Raw genomic sequence first — 17161 nt, forward strand, 5'->3', positions numbered from 1 at the left:
TACTCAGGAGGCTGAGGCAGGAGAATGGCGTGAACCTGGGAGGTGGAGCTTGCAGTGAGCCGAGATCGTGCCACTGCACTCCAGCCTGGGCGACAGAGTAAGACTCTGTCTCAAAAAAAAAAAAAGAAAAGGTAGAGCTGACCAGCCTGCTGTGTGCATCAGCTGAGCTGAGGGCTTTTCATTTCTTGCTGAAGGTTGGCGTCCAACCCTTCCCAATCCCATGCCTGAGAAACATCACCTTCAGACCAATGCACCTCACACGTTATACTGCTGTCATCCTGAATTCACCAATCATGTAGAAGCTCACTGATGTTACAGAAGCCCATGTTGAATAGAATAGACAGCATAAGCTTGTTCAGTCCTCACAAATGACCCAGTGAAGTGGATTCTGTTATTATGGTGATCCCCACTTTTCAGACAAGATACTGAGGCCCAGAAGGGTTCATTAACTTACCCGGGGTTACTCAGCTAGCGAGGAAGAGAGCTAGAAGATGAGCCTGGGCAGTTTGGCTGCAGACTCTACATGCTCAGCTGTTTCAGGCCTGTCTGAAGCTCAGTCTCTTCATCCATGAAGCAGGGATAATAATGCCTACTGCTTGGACTCTCGCAAGGACCGGTTGGAATTGTATGCATGAATCATTTGCCACGGCTCCTGGCACGCAGGAGACACTTGCTGAATGGTAGCGGTAGCTGCTGCATCTTCTCATTCCATCCTCGTTCCATTTCGAGTTAAATTTTGGTGTTGGACTCCTTAGAATTCTACCTACAGCATCTCTGACAAAAGTCCACCAGGCTCTGCTTGACTCTCTGCCCAGTGCGCTGTCAGATGGCACCAAGCCCAAGCTCTTTCCTTGGCTTCCTGTAGAAGCCCGTCCTGGAGACCTGGGCCATGAGGAGAAGCAGCCCCACAGAGTCACATTGTCCTTTTCCCTTGCAGACCTTGGCACCCGCCATCAACTGGTTACCTTTTCTCAACACCATCTTCTACCCCGTGGAGATCAACGAATCCGAGCCAATTGTGGTCTATGACAAGGAATACCTTGAGCAGGTCTCCACTCTCATCAACAACACCGACAAATGGTAAGGGAACCCCCAGTGGCCTGGGCCATGCCTCTCACAGGCAGCCCTCTTCTTGGGCAGGCTGGGCAGGGGTGGGGATGACAGTCTGACTCAGGAGAGTGGGACTTGGGCGGGCTTTTATGAGAGGCAGCAGGACATCCTGGTTACGGGTGCAGGTTTAAATCCCAGCCTCTTTCCAACTACCAGCTTTGTAGACTTGGGCAAATTTCTTTTTCTTTCTTAAGTTCATTCTCCTCCTCCATAAAATGGGGATACAGATAGCACCTGTGGCCGGGCACGAACGCCTGTAATTGCGGGACTTTGGGAGACCAAGGCAGGAGGATCACTTGAGTCCCGGAGTTCAAGACCAGCCTGGGCAACATGGCGAGACGGTGTCTCTACAAAAAATAAAAATTGAGCCAGACATGGTATCATGTGCCTGTCATCCCAGCTACTCGAGAGGGAGGGTGAAGTGGAAGGATTGCTTGAGCTCAGGAGGCAGAGGTTGTAGTGAGCTGTGATTGCACTGTTGCACTCCCGCTTGGGAGACAGAGTAAAACCCTGTCTCAAATAGAAAAATCTAGCACTTACCATTTAGGGGTGATGTGAGAATCAAGCGAAACAATCCATATGAGGTGATTTAATACAGTCCCTAGCATGTAATGGGACTCAGTAAATGTTGGCTATTATTTTTAGTTAATGCTTATGATTTTCTTTTTCTTCTTTTTTTGAGATGGAGTCTCACTCTGTCAGGCTGGAGTGCAGTGGTGCGATCTCGGCTCACTGCAACCTCCGCCTCCCAGGTTTAAATGATTCTCCTGCCTCGGCCTCCCAAACAGCTGGAATTAGAGGTGCCTACCACCACGCCAGCTAATGTTTATATTTTTAGTAGAGATGGGGTTTCACCATGTTGGCCAGGGTGGTCCCTAACTCCTGACCTCAAGTGATCTGTCTGCCTCAGCCTCCCAAAGTGCTGGGATTGCAGGCATAAGCCACCACCACCCGGCAATACTTAGAATTTTTAAAAATTTTTTGAAAACTACCAAAAAAATAGGAAAAAAAAATTATTTTATTTAACTTATTTTTTTCCTAACTCCCCAAACTTGTTAAAATTTGTTTAATGAGATGGGGGTCTCATTATGTTACCTAGGCTGGTCTCAAACTCCTGGGCTCAGGCAATCCTCCCACCTTGGCCTCTCAAAGTGCTAAGATTACAGGCATGAGCCACTTTACCAGGCTCTGAAAAAATTTTAAATGACTCCTGTTGATCTTGTGGTGTATGTGTGTGTATATGTAGAGAGAAAGCGGGGGGGAGGGCAGGAGAGAGGAGGGAAAGAGAGATGGATTTTCTAATATGTGGTCTTTTTTTCCCATTATCATCACTAAATGTCTAGTCTCCTTTTCCCTTGACCTGTATCCTGAACATTTTCCCCCTTGTCATCTCAGAACCTCTGCAACCATCATTGTTCATGGTTGCATAGTATTCTGTCATGTACAAATACAGTTCTTTACTTCCTCCTCCTCGTTGTCCAGCATTTTGGTTGATTCTGATTAGAGCTTAGATGTTCACTACAGTCCCAAGGTGACTTCTTGGCAATGGTGGCAACAGCCACAGATAGGTTCCCTGTGCGCTGGGGGTGGGGCAGTGGGAGCTGTCATCATGGAAACCTTGGCCTGCCTGGGCTGTGTTTCTTTTCCTTCCCCTCCTATTCTTAGCCTGTCTGGCCTTCTGGCTGGGGCACCTCCAAGCTGTAGAAGTCGCAGTCACCTCTCCATCCCAGCCCTGTAGCATACACCATTGGGCTGGGTCTCCATGCTGGGGCTTCATAGCTTCCAGACACAGAGCAGCTAGGCAACAAGCATTTATTGAGTACCTGTGGTATATAAGTGATTGCACTAAACACTGAGGCGTTTCCTGTGGTAGAAGACCCAGGCCTTTCCCTTGGAGAGCTTATATTGCACGTGTTAGGGAGCAGTAACCCACCAAGCCTGGGCAGGCTGGAAGGGGGCTGGGGTCACAGGCCGAGTTTGAGAGCCCCCTAGGGGCCAGCAGGGGAAGGGCCACGATGCTCCCTGCCTAGGCGTCCCTGAGTCTCTCTGGCCTCCTCTCCCCGCAGCCTGCTCAACAACTACATGATTTGGAACCTGGTGCGGAAAACAAGCTCCTTCCTCGACCAGCGCTTTCAGGACGCCGATGAGAAGTTCATGGAAGTCATGTATGGGACCAAGAAGGTGAGCCTGCTACTGTGTATGCCTGAATATGGGCTGAGCACCTACGTGATGCCAAGGCGTCTGTGGGAGCACGGGAAGGGACCTTAGCCAGCTGGGAGTGGGCAGAAGCTTCCAGAAGGAGTGATTATGCCAAGTAAAGGGTACCGAGGAGTCCTAGCCACTTAGCCAGTTTACAGCCAAAAGTAGTTGCCAGTAGTGATGATAGATGCTCTCCTTGAACAACTTGTGATCCTCACAATGCCTGTGCGGTGGGTACTATTATTATCCGCACTTTGCACAGGGGACCCCCAATAGTATTACTTTTTCCCCAGAAACGTAAAACACAGAACAGTGCCTGGTTCTTGGAAGCACCATGCGACTGTTCAGTGTTTCTGTTTTCCTCCCAGTTTGTAGTCTGGGAAACCCCAGGCCAGGTGGGCTCTACCTGCCGTTCAATGCCACCCCACCAGGACCCCTGAGGGTCCATTCTTCCAGAGGCTTCAGGGACCTTCCCTGCCCTCTCACAGGGGAACCTAGCCCCAGTGGAAAGTTTCACAGCCACTTCTACCTTCTCCCCAAGGAAGTAGCTGTCACCCTCTCGCTCATGCTGCCAACTAATGGTTACTCATTGAACTCCTGCCACCGTATGCCAGGCTCTGAGCCCAGTATGGGAATACTGAGACAGTGAGCTGAGGTCTGTACCCCAAGAGCCCACACCGTCTGAGGGAGGCGATAGGAACTGACCAGTTCTCATATGTGCTGATGGGGTACATCAAGCCCGGGCCCCAGAGAGCGGCTGGAAGAGGCCCCAGCTGCAGAGCAGTAGAGGCTGGCATGCCAAGCTCACCTGGCACACCTTCCCCAACCCAGATAGCAGCTAGCAAGACCCTAGCAGTCCTCCCCAGAGAGCAGGCAGAGCTGACTCCAGCTGGACCCCACCCCTGCAACCCTTCCCAGAGTCCAATCCAGATGAGGACTGGCAGAGAATGGCAGGATGTGGGCTCTTGCTTTGAGCCCTGGAATGCATCCCACACGTCCTCTCTCCCATCCCCATGCAAACCTACCTCTGGCAGGAAGGGGACTGAGGGAGAGGGTAGCTGGGAACAAGCCTCATTTCTAACCAGAGGCGCTTCCAAGGGCACCACCAGACCTTGGCCACAAGAGCCATGCTGTCCTGCGGAGGGCAAAGTGGGAACAGTGGGTTTGCTGCCCTGCCCGACCATCTCGCCTTCCTGCTCATCATGCATCTACCTTGGACTGGCCCTGGGTGAGAGATGTGGCCATAGCCAGGATTCTGTTCCCTGCAGAACTTGGCCTCCCAGGGGACTTTCTACAGAGAGATTTGATCAGGACCCAGGATGATGGTTCCAGAGATTGTTCTGTCTGTGGAACATATACCCACATCATCTCTCACCTTCCCAGGTTGTAGATGAGGAAACAGGCTCAGGGAGGTGAAGGGACTTTCTTAGTCACCCAGCAAGAAAGCAGCAGGGGCCTGGTATGGTGGCTCACGTTTGTAATGCCAACACTTTGAGAGGCCAAGACAGGTGGATCATGTGAGCCCAGCCTGGAAAACATAGCAAGACCCTATCTGTTTTTTTTTTTTTTTAATATTTATGTGTTTATTTTAAGAAAAGAAAGCAGCAAGCTTGAATGAAAATCCCAGATCTGATGTTTACAACTTTGAGGCACTTTCAGCTACTCACTTACCATAATGATAATAATAGCCAAAGATAGCATTATTGGATATCTACCTTTTATAGGCATTATAAATTCCTACAACAGCTATTATCCTCTTCCATTTTACAGATGAGGAAACCGAGGCTCAGTGAGGGAAAGGGACTTGTTCAAAGTCTCTTATAAATGGAGAGGAGGCTATCAAACCCAACATATCTGATTCCATAGCCCTGAGCTCTGTACCACTCAGCCTCTGCTCTGCAGGAAACAAAAGTTAAGGTCAAGCTTCCCTGTGGTTGCCAAGGGCTGATATGGAGGAAGAGGGATGAGGAATTATTATCTAATGAATATAGAGTTTCAGATTTGCAAGATAAAAAAGTTCTGAGCCAGGCACATGGTGCATGCCTGTAGTCCCAGCTACTCTGGAGGCTAAGGCAGGAGGACTGTTTGATCCCAGGAGTTTAAGGCTGCAGTGAGCTATCACTGACTACACCACTGCACTCCAGCCTGGGCAACAGAGTGAGACCCCATCACTTTTTTAAAAATTAATTAGTCAGTCAGTTATGGAGTGAGCTTCCCTGGGCCACCTTCAAAGCACAGGGTGCTGCTCGAATGTGGCACTTGGAGCAGGTGGGACACAGGGAGGCCTCAGGAGAGGCAAGGTCAAGTGGGAACCCTGAAGTGGGAGGCTCTGAGCAGGGATCTCTGGATACCCCAGGGCTGATGGGTGAAGGCTGCTGCTTGCCTGTTTCTTAATCTCCAGCCCTCCCTACTCCCCCGCTGTGACAGTGTCTGGGCCCAGGCCAGGTCCCTCCTGCTTGTGTTCAGCCCAACTCAAAGCCACTTCCTAGCTGTGTGACCTTGGGTAGTCCTTATACATCTTTGAGCCTCAGTTTGTTGAAATCTGCAATTGGAGATCATTCCTGACCTCACCTCACAGACCTCACCTTTGTGAATGGCCTCCATTTGGGAAAAAGTGTAGAACATGGAAAGCAGTGTGGTGTGTGTGTTTATTCCTCCTGGCAGGGAGGGAGCCTGCCGTGAGAAAACAGCATGGGATTTGGAGTCAGAAGATCCATGTTTGAATTGGTTCTTCTAACCACACCTTAGGCAGATTGCTTCGTTGGGGCAGGGGCTCAGTCTCCCATCTGTAAAAAGGGGTAACAGATCCCTGCCTTGCATAGCCAAGGGCCGCCTAAGATTACACGGGGGATCCCTGTGAAGTATGCTCTGACTGCTGAAGCACTGCACGTAGCTGTTCCCCATCAGCTGTCACCCATTTGTGACTTGAGACTTCCAGCAGGGAGGAAGGAACCCCTTGTGGAGGGCTCCTTGTATTACAGTGAGGAAGAGGTTTAAAAAAAATGCAGCCAGATCAGGGTGGAGGAGGCTGCCTGGCTGCTCCTTATCTTCGCAGACTTGACTCATAGATCACCTCCAAGATGCAGGCTTCCTGACCGGTCAGATCGATCTGACCCTTGCTCCTTTTGGAGATTTTTCTTACCATCCTGTAGGACTTCCAGGACTTCTTGACTTGTAGGCAGAGAGCGTGGCTCTGAAGGAAGACATTGGAGCTGGACTTTCTCAGTTCAAATTCTACCTCAGGCTGGGTGCAGTGGCTCATGCCTGTAATCCCAGCACTTTTGGGAGGCCAAGGCTGGTGGATCACCTGAGGCCAGGAGTTCAAGACCACCCTGGCCAACATGGTGAAAGCCCACCTCTACTAAAACTACAAAAAATAGCCGAGTATAGTGGCACACGTCTGTGATCCTAGCTACACGGGAGGCTGTGGCAGGAGAATTGCTTGAACCTAGGAAGCAGAGGTTGCAGTAAGCCGATGTCACACCACTGCACTCCAACCTGGAAGACAGAGCAAGACTCCATCTCAAAAAAAAAAAAAAAAAAAATCTACCTCAACCACTTACTCCCTGGGTGATCCCTTTGGCCAAGTGATTTAACTTCTCTGTGCCACAGTTTTTTATCTGCAAAAAGAAACAAAGAGTCTGGCTGTGGTGGTTCACACCTATATTCCTAGCACTTTGGGAGGCTGAAGCGGGCAGATCACCTGATGTCAGGAGTTTGAGACCAGACTGGCCAACATGGTGAAACCCTGTGTCTACTAATCGTACAAAAATTAGCCAGGCGTAGCGGTGGGCACCTGTAATCCCAGCTACTCGGGAGGCCGAGGCAGGAGAATCTTACTGTAAGCAGTATATGCAGTGGGGCCCGGCACACAGTAAACACTCATTCCACTGCTTCACTTTACTGCGATTACTGCTTGGATGGTGCTAGTACCTGTCTGTTTCTCTCACTGGGTGTTCTGGGCATTTCAGTTGAGACCCAGGAGTGCAGGCTGACTGTTGATTCAGCTCTAGCTTCCGAAGACCTAGCACAGTCAGGTTGCAGGGGAACTGCTTGTAGAACACTGGATGCGTAAGTGAATGAAAGCTCGTGTGAAGGAATGGGTTTATCCAGAGGATCTCCAGAGAAGACGACACATAAGAAAGTCTGTCTGTGATCCGGCCCTCACGGCCTGGAGTCTCCACGGAGCCTCAAAGTAGAGTCCCCCTAGTCCTGACCTCCTGTGTCACGTGGTCTGTGTCGGGCCTCAGCCTGTGGTCTGTGTCTGGCTTTGGGCTTCTCAGCCACAGGAGGGCAGGCGGGGGAGGGAGGGAGAGGCTGAGGGCAAGGCATCCAAATGGACATGTGGTCGGGAAAACTAAAAACAACATGGGTGAGATGAGAAGAGGGGCCCTTCCTTCCTTCTTTCTTGCCTAAAAGAAATTTTTGTAGCTAAGGCATAATTTACATACAATGAAAAATGCAGTGTACATTAATATACAGTTCAGTGAGTTTTTGGTTTGGTTTGGTTTTGAGATGGAGTCTAACTCTGTCACCCAGGCTGGAGTGCAGTGGCGCGATCTCAGCTCACTGCAGCCTCCACCCCCAGGGTTCAAGAGATTCTCGTGCCTCAGCCTCCCGAGTAGCTGGGGTTACAGGTGCCCACCACCACACCTGGCTAATTTTTGTATTTTTAGTAGAGATGGAGTTACACCATGTTGGCCAGGCTGGTCTTGAACTCCTGACCTCAGGGGATCCACCCACCTCAGCCACCCAAAGTGCTGGGATTGCAGGTGTGAGCCACTGTCCCAGCTTTTTTTGTTTGTTTGTTCGTTTGTTTGTTTTTGTTTTTAACTGCCAGAGCCTCCCTCTGTCAGCCAGGCTGGAGTGCAGTGACCTGATCTTGGCTCACTGCAACCTCCACCTCCCGGGTTCAAGCAATTCTACTGCCTCAGCCTTCTGTGTGCTGGGATTACAGGCACATGCCACCACGCCTGGCTAATTTTTGTATCTTTTGTAGAGACGAGGTTTTACCATGTTGGCCAGACTGGTCTCAAACTCCTGACCTCAAATGATCCATTCACCTTGGCCTCCCAAAGTGCTGGGATTACAGGCATGAGCCACTGCACCTGGCCTCAATGAGTTTGACCAATGAAGTCACCATGTAACCATCATTACCACAATCAAGATAGAGAATATCCCCTTCTGCCTTGGGCGTAGCATGCTGAAAAAAAAAAAAAGAAAAAAAAAGTATAAAAATTTTAGAAAGATAGAGAACATTCCTATCATCCATTTGTTCAGCACCTTCTGGGCAGCAGGTACTCTCATGCCTCTTTCCTGTCAGCCCCCAGCCCCCAAGGCTGGTGCAGCTGGGTGCAGATGGAATTATACACGATGTGCCTGGCTGCTTTTGCTCTGCTTAAATCTGTGGAATTCATCCATGCTGTCGTATGTATCGGTAGCTAGTTCATTCCTTTTTGTTGCCAAGTAGTATGTTGCTGTATAAAAATACCACATTTTGTTGATCCATCTGCCTGCTGATGGGCCTTTGGGCTGTTGTCAGTTTAGGGCCATTATGAATCAGGCTGCCCTGAGCGTGGGTGGTTGTTAACCACCTGTTCTTTGGGGTTAAGAGGACATCGCTTCCTCTGTTGCACGAGGGATTTATGTGAGCAGGGCCACCACATGTGGTCATATATACTGCCCACAGAGGGATGCCTGGCCGGGAAATGACTGGGGCTGACATTAGCTGGGCACACGTCCCTGGGCCATGCCCAGGAGGTTGCAGCCCACAGACGCCTATTTCCGGTTTGCACAGAGTTGTCATATGAACTGTGGGGCTTGTAGGCGAGACCAAGAAACAATCAAGGCATTGCAGTCCCACGGTGAGCCGGGCGTGGTGCTCACGCACACCTGTAATCTCAGCACTCTGGGAGGTCAAGGCAGGAGGATCACTTGAGCCCAAGAGTTCTAGACCAGCCTGGGCAACATAGTGGGACCATGTCTTTACAAAAAAAGAAAAATTTTTTTAGTAGAAAAAATTAGCCAGGCATGGTGGCAAGCACCTGTCGTCGCAGCTACTCAGGAGGCTAAGGTGGGAAGATCACTTGAGCCTGGGAGGTCGAGGCTGCAGTGAACCGTGATCGTACCACTGCACTCCAGCCTAGGTGACAGAGCGAGACCCTGCCAAAAAAAAAAAAAAAAAGCCTGTGGTGTTGCTGTAGTGTTCTCATTTGAGGAGATCTTCAGTGGCATTGGAGCCCTGGCCCTGGGGAAGTTTTTTCTGTGGCTCAGGTAGACCAATCACTCCCCACGGCTCTTTGCCTCCAGACTCCTGGTCTCCCCAGGAGGCAGGACGAGCTGGGGGTAGGTAGGAGCATGGGGTGTGGAGTCAGGCGCGTCTTGTCCCAGCGGCACTTGTCACTCGTGGGGCACCCTGGGCCAGCAGCTGCTCCGTGCCAAGTGTGTTTCCCCGTCTGTCAAACGGTTTGTAAGACCTGAGCGTCATTGATTGGCTCAATGGGACACCGCTTGTGAAGTCCCAGCACAGAGCCTGGCATTCAAGAAGTGGCAGGGGGTGGCAGTGAGGGGTATCAGTGGCCTCTTGGTCTGGTAACTAAAATAACTTTACTGGGCCAGAAAGCTCTCCCTGAACTTCCAGAACGAAACGTGGGCCCTACATGATACCACCTCCTGGAAAGAACGGGAAACGAAGGGCTGGGGCCCAGTGAGCTCCCCGACTTGTGTTTTCCAGACCTGTCTTCCTCGCTGGAAGTTTTGCGTGAGTGACACAGAAAACAACCTGGGCTTTGCGTTGGGCCCCATGTTCGTGAAAGCAACCTTCGCCGAGGACAGCAAGAGCATAGTAAGTGCCTCCCCCGTGGACGTTGGCTGTAAGGTCACAATTGTTATGGCCCTGCACAGACCTGTCAGTTCACACTCCAGCCCACCCTGGGCCTTTCCTGCTCCCGGGCAAAGGGCCCTGGGGCCACAGCCTCAATGCAGAGGCCCCACTTCCTCGAGCCCTGGGTGATGGGAGTCTCACAACGGCAGCTCTTCAGTGCCAGGCCCTTCATCTGCACAAGCTCACATGAGCCTCCCAGGAGCTTGCAAGGCTGTGACAGCCATCCCCACCTCCAAGGGCTGTGAAGGACCCCGAGAGAATGTTGGCAGAGCAGCTCTGGCCCAGAGGGTGATATTTGTCTTATTCTGTGGGTGATAGGTTTGTTCCAGACAGGCAGAGGAGTGCCATGGCAGAGCGCTGTGCACACAGCCCGGCCTAAGCTCAGATCCTGGCCTCACCACTGACTGGGTAGCCTGGGACAGTTCTTACATCATTTGCAATATGGAGACGGGGGCATTCCTCCCACACAGAGAGATTAAATGAGATGTCACACACTGAGCACTGCCACAAAATAAGGGTTCAAGCAATGGGAGCGGTCATTTTATTGTTACAATCTTGATGACAAATAGTATTCATTATGTCGATGTCATCTGCAGCCGGAGGTGAGCCAACCACGGTTCAAATCCATTACAGTGACTGGCCTGTGAGCAGCTGGCAGGGTCTGAGTTGGGGTCTGCTGGCCCGTCTGCTCTTGTTGCTGCACAGCTCTGCCTTCCCCTTCTCTAGAACCTTCAACCTTCCATCTTCGAGCTCGTCTGCTCATGACATTGTCACCCTCAAGAGCACCTGTCCATCTCCAGCCTGACATGGCATTTCTGAAGCTGCTCCTCGGAACATGAGTACTCTAGATCTTAAAGCCCGATCCATCAAAAAGGAATGCTGTGGTCCAATAAGGCTGGGAGAGGCTGTGTCTTCTCCCCTCTCTGGAAGAATTGCAGTGCCTATTACCACATTAAAGGCTCTGAAAACGCCCACAGCAGAGACTTTTCCAGCATTCCTGAAGCTTGTCCTAAGCTTATTGGAGCATGGAGCCCTGTGTGTGGAAGGCCAGTCCTGCCTTGCAGGGTGTTCACATTGGGAGCGCGGTTTGGAAGCACAGCTGTGGCTCCCCTTCTTACCCAGCCTGACGCTTTTAAAATTGAGTTTAATCTCTGGCCCTGCATCATTCTTCTGCACGGGGTGCCCGTTGCATTTACATGAGACCAGTGCCCAGACCTTACTGCTGTGATGTGTATCTCCTCAGGCCACCGAGATAATCCTGGAGATCAAGAAGGCGTTTGAGGAAAGTCTGAGCACCCTGAAGTGGATGGACGAGGAAACCCGAAAATCAGCCAAGGAAAAGGTGAGGCTGGCCAGGCGCTTGGAGAGGGAGTGCTGCGGCGTCCAGCACAGATGGAGGCGGGTGGGGGAAGGAGAGGCCAGTTCTCTCTTTTTTTTTTTTTTTTTTGAGGCAGAATTTAGTTCTTGTTGCCCAGGCTGGAGTGCTGTGATGCGATCTTGGCTCACCGCAACCTCCGCCTGCCGGGTTCAAGCGATTCTTCTGCCTCAGCCTCCCAAGTAGCTGGGATTACAGGCGTGCACCACCACACCCAGCCAATTTTGTATTTTTAGTAGAGATGGGGTTTCTCCATGTTGGTCAGGTTGGTCTCAAACTCCTGACCTCAGGTAATCCACCCGCCTTGGCCTCCCAAAGTGCTGGGATTACAGGTGTGAGCCACCGCGCCCAGAGAGGCCAGTTCTGTCCGGGAGCACAGCCTGGATGCTATCTTGCCTTCAGCGGGTGAGCGGTCTAGGCCTAACAGGATTCGGGGTAGGCCTCAAGCACATGATTGCATGGAGGTCTGTAGAAGACAAACCTCGCTGAGTGTACGGGGAAAAGGTGCAGGAAGATGCAGCACGTCCCGTGGGGCGGGAAGGCTCTGGCACCCTCAGTGGGGTGGGAGTCAGGAAAGACTTCCCTTGGGAAAGTGACATTTAAACAGAGACCTAAGGGATAAGTAGAAGTTTGGCAAGGGGGAAACCTTTACAGAAAAAGATGTGAAAGCCCAAGGCAGGCAGGACCTGGCTCTGGTTCCCCTTGGCACAACAGACTGTGAGCCTAGCACCCAAGGAGCTCAGGCTGGCCTGGTCGGTGTTGCCAGGCACTCACTTCCTCTGTCTGTCCTGTCCAGGCCGATGCCATCTACAACATGATAGGATACCCCAACTTCATCATGGACCCCAAGGAGCTGGACAAAGTGTTTAATGACGTGAGTAACTGCTGCCCTGCCCCCTCGTGTTCCCAAATCCCCCTTGGAAAAGGGCCAAGGCAGGGCTGGGTGCAGACGGGGTGCTGGAGGCAGCATGCTTGTCGGAGCCCAGAGGGATGATGTGGTGTGGGGTTTGGGGATGGGTCAGGCATGAGGAAGCCTCTTCTTCTTCTTAATTTGGCTCCTGGGTCAGCTGGAGGCCCTGCCTCCCCGCAGCCACCAGCAATCAGGCAGTGCCCACCGGTCAGTACGGAACCCGTGCTGTGTGCCCCCTGGAAGTGGTCAGCTCCATTTAATGTGTAGGAAATAATGGAGGAAACAGACCCCAGAAGGTGCAGGGAGAATTGGTGGCCCTCAGACATCAGGGCTGGGGTATGAAGTGGAAAAACCCTCACACCACCTCCTCCCTCCCTGGTTGTGCTTCCAGTTGCCTCCTGTCCCCATGGTCCTCCCCCACCTCCCCAGAAACCTGGACCTCTGATTTTGACTTGGAAATGCTAATGGGAAAGAAGCATCATAAACCCAGGTTCATTTTCCAGCTTGGTTTGGCAGCAGAAGTGATTGATACATCCCTGCTTGTTAGAACTTTTGGCAAATCACTCCGTTAGGTGGATTGTGCTTCTGCCTCAAATTATAAAGTTTTATATCTTCTTGTGATTGAAATACTTGAATTCAGGCATTAAAAAAAACTTTTTTTTTTTTGAGACAGGGTCTCATTCTGTCGCCCAAACTGGAGTGTAGTGGTGCTATCTCAGCTCACTGCAACCTCAGCCTCCCAGGCTCAAGTGATTCTCCTGCCTCAGGCTCCCGAGTAGCTGGGATTACAGGCGCATGCCACCACCACCCAGCTGATTTTTGTAATTTTAGTAGAGACGGAGGGTTTCACCTTGCTGGCCAGGCTGGTCTTGAACTCCTGACCTCAAATGATCCGCCTGCCTTGGCCTCCCAAAGTGCTGGAATTACAGGCATGAGCCACCGTGCCCAGCCTGAATTCAGGCATTTAAAAATCTAATAACTCTGGTTATATTTAGAACCCAAGACTATAAAAACTCCTGCTGAGATCATGAGACTCATTCTGCAGTCTTTTCCTTGAGAATCATTTAAGATGCTCCAGGGTGTCATGATGCAGAATCCTTGGGCCTCTGGAGGCATCCTGGGCAGCGCCTAGGATCCATGTCCTGTCCCTGAGGCTCCAGCATTTTACCAGAGCCTGGGAGAATTTTGCACCTGTCAAGAGCTGAGCCAGGCACAGTGACTCATGCTTGTAATGCCAGTACTTTGAGTGGCCAAGGTGAGGGGATCACTTGAGCTTAGCAGTTTAAGACCAGCCTGGGCAATATAGTGAGACCTCATCTTGACAAAAAAAAATAAAAAATGAGCTGGGCATGTTGGCATGTGCCTATAGTCCTAGCTACATGGGAGGCTGAGATGGGAAGATCACTTATGCTCAAAAAGTCAAGGCTGCAGCAAGCTGTGATTGCACCACTGCACTCCTGTGTGGGCGACAGAGCAAGACCCTGTCTCAAAAAAACAGAAAAAAAGCTGGAAGGCTGGGCCGAGTAGTGAAAAGGATGTACAGTGATGCCCTTGACATTTCAGATAGATTTCTACTTTACTTATGAGATCTAGTATGGTAGCTACTAGCCACAGATAGCTATTTAAATAATTAAAACTTAAATTAGTTTCGATTAAATTTAAAAGCCACACTCGCCACATTTGAAATGCTTAGTAGCGGCCGGGCGTGGTGGCTCACTCCTGTAATCCCAGCACTTTGGGAGGCCAAGGTGGGCAGATCACCTGAGGTCAGGAGTTTGAAACCCGCCTGGCCAACATGGTGAAACCCCGTCTTTACCAAAAATACAAAAATTAGCCGAGTGTGGTGGCACGCGCCTGTAATCCCAGCTACTCAGGGAGGCTGGGCACAAGAATCACTTAAACCAGGAGGTGGAGGTTGCAGTGAGCCAAGATCATGCCATTGCACTCCAGCCTGGACGATACAGCAAGACCCCGTCTCAAAAAAAAAAAAAAAAAGACTTAGTCATCTGCCATACTGGACAGTGCAGGCGTAGAGCATAGGACGTCCATCATCACAGGAGGTTCTACTGGACAACATGGGAGATATTTCTTACCTGGGCCCAGGTGCTGCTGTAGGGACATCCTGCAACGGTGTCATTCCATCTGGTGTCCCAGGGTGAAGGCCAAGAGAAGAACTGACCCTGCATCCCCAAACCCTGCATTTCAGTCTCCAGCCTGCAGATTAATCCCCTAACCAAGACAGCCCTTGGCTTCCTCTCACCGAGGGCACACCGTGATTGTGACTCCGCTTCCTCTTTTCCAGTACACCGCAGTTCCAGACCTCTACTTTGAGAACGCCATGCGGTTTTTCAACTTCTCATGGAGGGTCACTGCCGACCAGCTCAGGAAAGCCCCCAACAGAGATCAGTGAGTTCCCCCAGGCCCTGCCGGGAAGGTGCCAGCTCCCCGCCTGTGGGCAAGCCTTGGGACGAACTGGCTTTCATTGCACCCTTACTGTGCACCCGATCAGCTATCATGAGAGCCGTCTGAAGAGTGGATACCCTTGTTATCCCACTTTTCAGATGAGGAAACCAAGGACAAAAGAAGCGTGGCCCAGCTAGGAGCTGGGATGGGCTTGAGTCTGCCCATCCTGTGGGCAGGGTGAGCCTGGCCTCTGGAGTGGAGCTGATCTGGCACCGTGTCCCCGCTCCACTGCTTTGGGATTTGGAGCCTGCCTTTCATTATCTGCAGAATAGGATGGGAGGAGCTGGCTCTTGGGTCCTCATAGCAGCCAAATGTGAGGAACTCTGGGGAGCGCCAGACCCCAAGGAGACCCTGGCAAGAGCAGCTTTCCCATAATTCCTCACTAGCACGAGTGGTGGGGTCTCAGGACAGGGTGCCCACAGAGGCCTGGGGAAGGTTGTGGATGGGCCTGACAGCTGTGTTTCCCAAAGCTCACTGCACATCAGAGTCCTCTGGGGAACTTTTTCAAAGATACAGCTTCCTGACCAGCCGTGGTGGCTCACGCCTATAATCCCAACACTTTGGGAGGCCAAGGCAGGTGGATCACCCGAACCCAGGAGTTTGAGACCAGCCATGGTCAACGTGGCAAAACCCTGTCTCTACTAAAAATACAAAAATTAACCGGGTGTGTGGCGCACACCTGTAGTCCCGGCTACTCAAGAGTGAGTAGCTGAGGCATGAGAATCACTTGAACCCAGGAGGCGGAGGTTGCAGTGAGCCAAGATCATGCCCCTGCACTCCAGTCTGGGTGACAGAGCAAGACTCCATCTCAAAAAAATACAGCTTCCTGACGTTAAATCAGGATAACCTAGAAGGAGACCTGGTCTTTGTCCTTTTTATTACTGTCTCCTCAGGCCAAGCACAGTAGCTCATGCCTGCAATCCCAGCGCTTTGGGAGGCCAAGGTGGGCAGATCACTTGAGCCTAAGACTTCAAGACCAGGTTGGGTGACAGAGGGAGACGTGGTCTCTACAAAAAATTTTAAAAATTAGCCGGGCATGGTGGCACGAACCTGTAGTCCCAGCTACTGGGGAGGCAGAGGTAGAAGGATCACTTGAGCCCAGGAGGTCGAGGCCGCAGTGAGCCAAGATCATGCCACTGTACTCCAGCCTGGGTAACAGAGCGAGACCCTGCCTGGAAAAAAAAAAAAAAAAAAACTGTCTCCTCAAAAAAATTAAATGTAGTCAGCCCAGTTCTAGTCTTCAGTCCAAGTTCCTTCCATTCCTCAGTGCAGACATTTGGGATAAATCTTAGGGAAGGGTGCAATCAACCTCTCTTTGCCTCTGGTGCCCCCTGGTGGACTCTAGGAGTTCAAACATCTCTATTTCCTTCATTTCCAGCCTCCAACCAGGGCACCCCCAATGTACAAGAAGGTGGGCTTTTACCTTCAGAACATGACATAGGCTCTGTTGCCAATGTATCTGAAGTATTTTAACTTAGCTTGAATTTTTGTATTTAAATTTCCTTGCCTACCCATTGAAGTATTTGTGGTTATTTGAATGTAAATACGATATTTTTAAATTCCTCCATTTGGCCAGATACGCGGCTCACGCCTGTAATTCGAATGCCTTGAGAGACCAAGGTGGGAGGATCTCTTGAGCCCAGGAGTTTGAGACCAGCCTAGGCAACATGGCGAAACCCCACCTCTACAAAAAATTTAAAACATTAGCTGGACGTGGTAGCGTGCGCTTGAGCCCAGGAGGCTGAGGTTACAGTGAGCTACAGTTGTACCACTGCACTCCAGCCTGGGCTACAGAGCAAGACCCTGTCTCTAAAATAAATAAATACATAAATAAAGATCTCAGCCAGGCACGGTGGCTTACACCAGTAATCCTAGTACTTTGGTAGGCCAAGGCAGGTAGATCACCTGAGGTCAGGAGTTCAAGACCAATCTGGCCAACATGGTAAAATCCTGTCTGTAATAAAAATACAAAAATTAGCCCGGCATGGTGGCACACACCTGTAATCCTACCTACCTGGGAGCCTGAGGCAAGAGAATTGTTTGAACCTGGGAGGCAGAGGTTGTAGTGAACAGATATTACACCACTGTACTCCAGCCTGGGCAACAGAGTGAGACCCCATCTCAAAATAAATAAAGTTCTCAGTAGCTTTCCATGGCTGTGGGGCTCACCTGGAGGAAGCAGAGTGACTGTCTCAGCTCTTAGGGGAAATGTGGTATCCAT

At 51.0% G+C, this 17161-nt stretch overlaps 1 protein-coding gene across 1 annotated transcript in view; it reads left to right on the plus strand.

Annotated features, from left to right (window-relative positions):
- The window catches only part of ECE1 (endothelin converting enzyme 1), an 89163-nt gene that overhangs the window by 52420 nt on the left and 19582 nt on the right, over positions 1-17161 (plus strand). The window contains exons 9-14 of the mRNA XM_011933976.1: positions 938-1080; positions 3177-3291; positions 10043-10153; positions 11436-11534; positions 12364-12441; positions 14780-14883. Coding sequence (XP_011789366.1) covers positions 938-1080; positions 3177-3291; positions 10043-10153; positions 11436-11534; positions 12364-12441; positions 14780-14883 — 650 coding nt within the window. The remainder of the gene's footprint in view (positions 1-937; positions 1081-3176; positions 3292-10042; positions 10154-11435; positions 11535-12363; positions 12442-14779; positions 14884-17161) is intronic.

This window comes from Colobus angolensis, unplaced genomic scaffold (genome assembly GCF_000951035.1).
Source record: "Colobus angolensis palliatus isolate OR3802 unplaced genomic scaffold, Cang.pa_1.0 Scaffold130, whole genome shotgun sequence".
Taxonomy (NCBI): Eukaryota; Metazoa; Chordata; class Mammalia; order Primates; family Cercopithecidae; genus Colobus; species Colobus angolensis.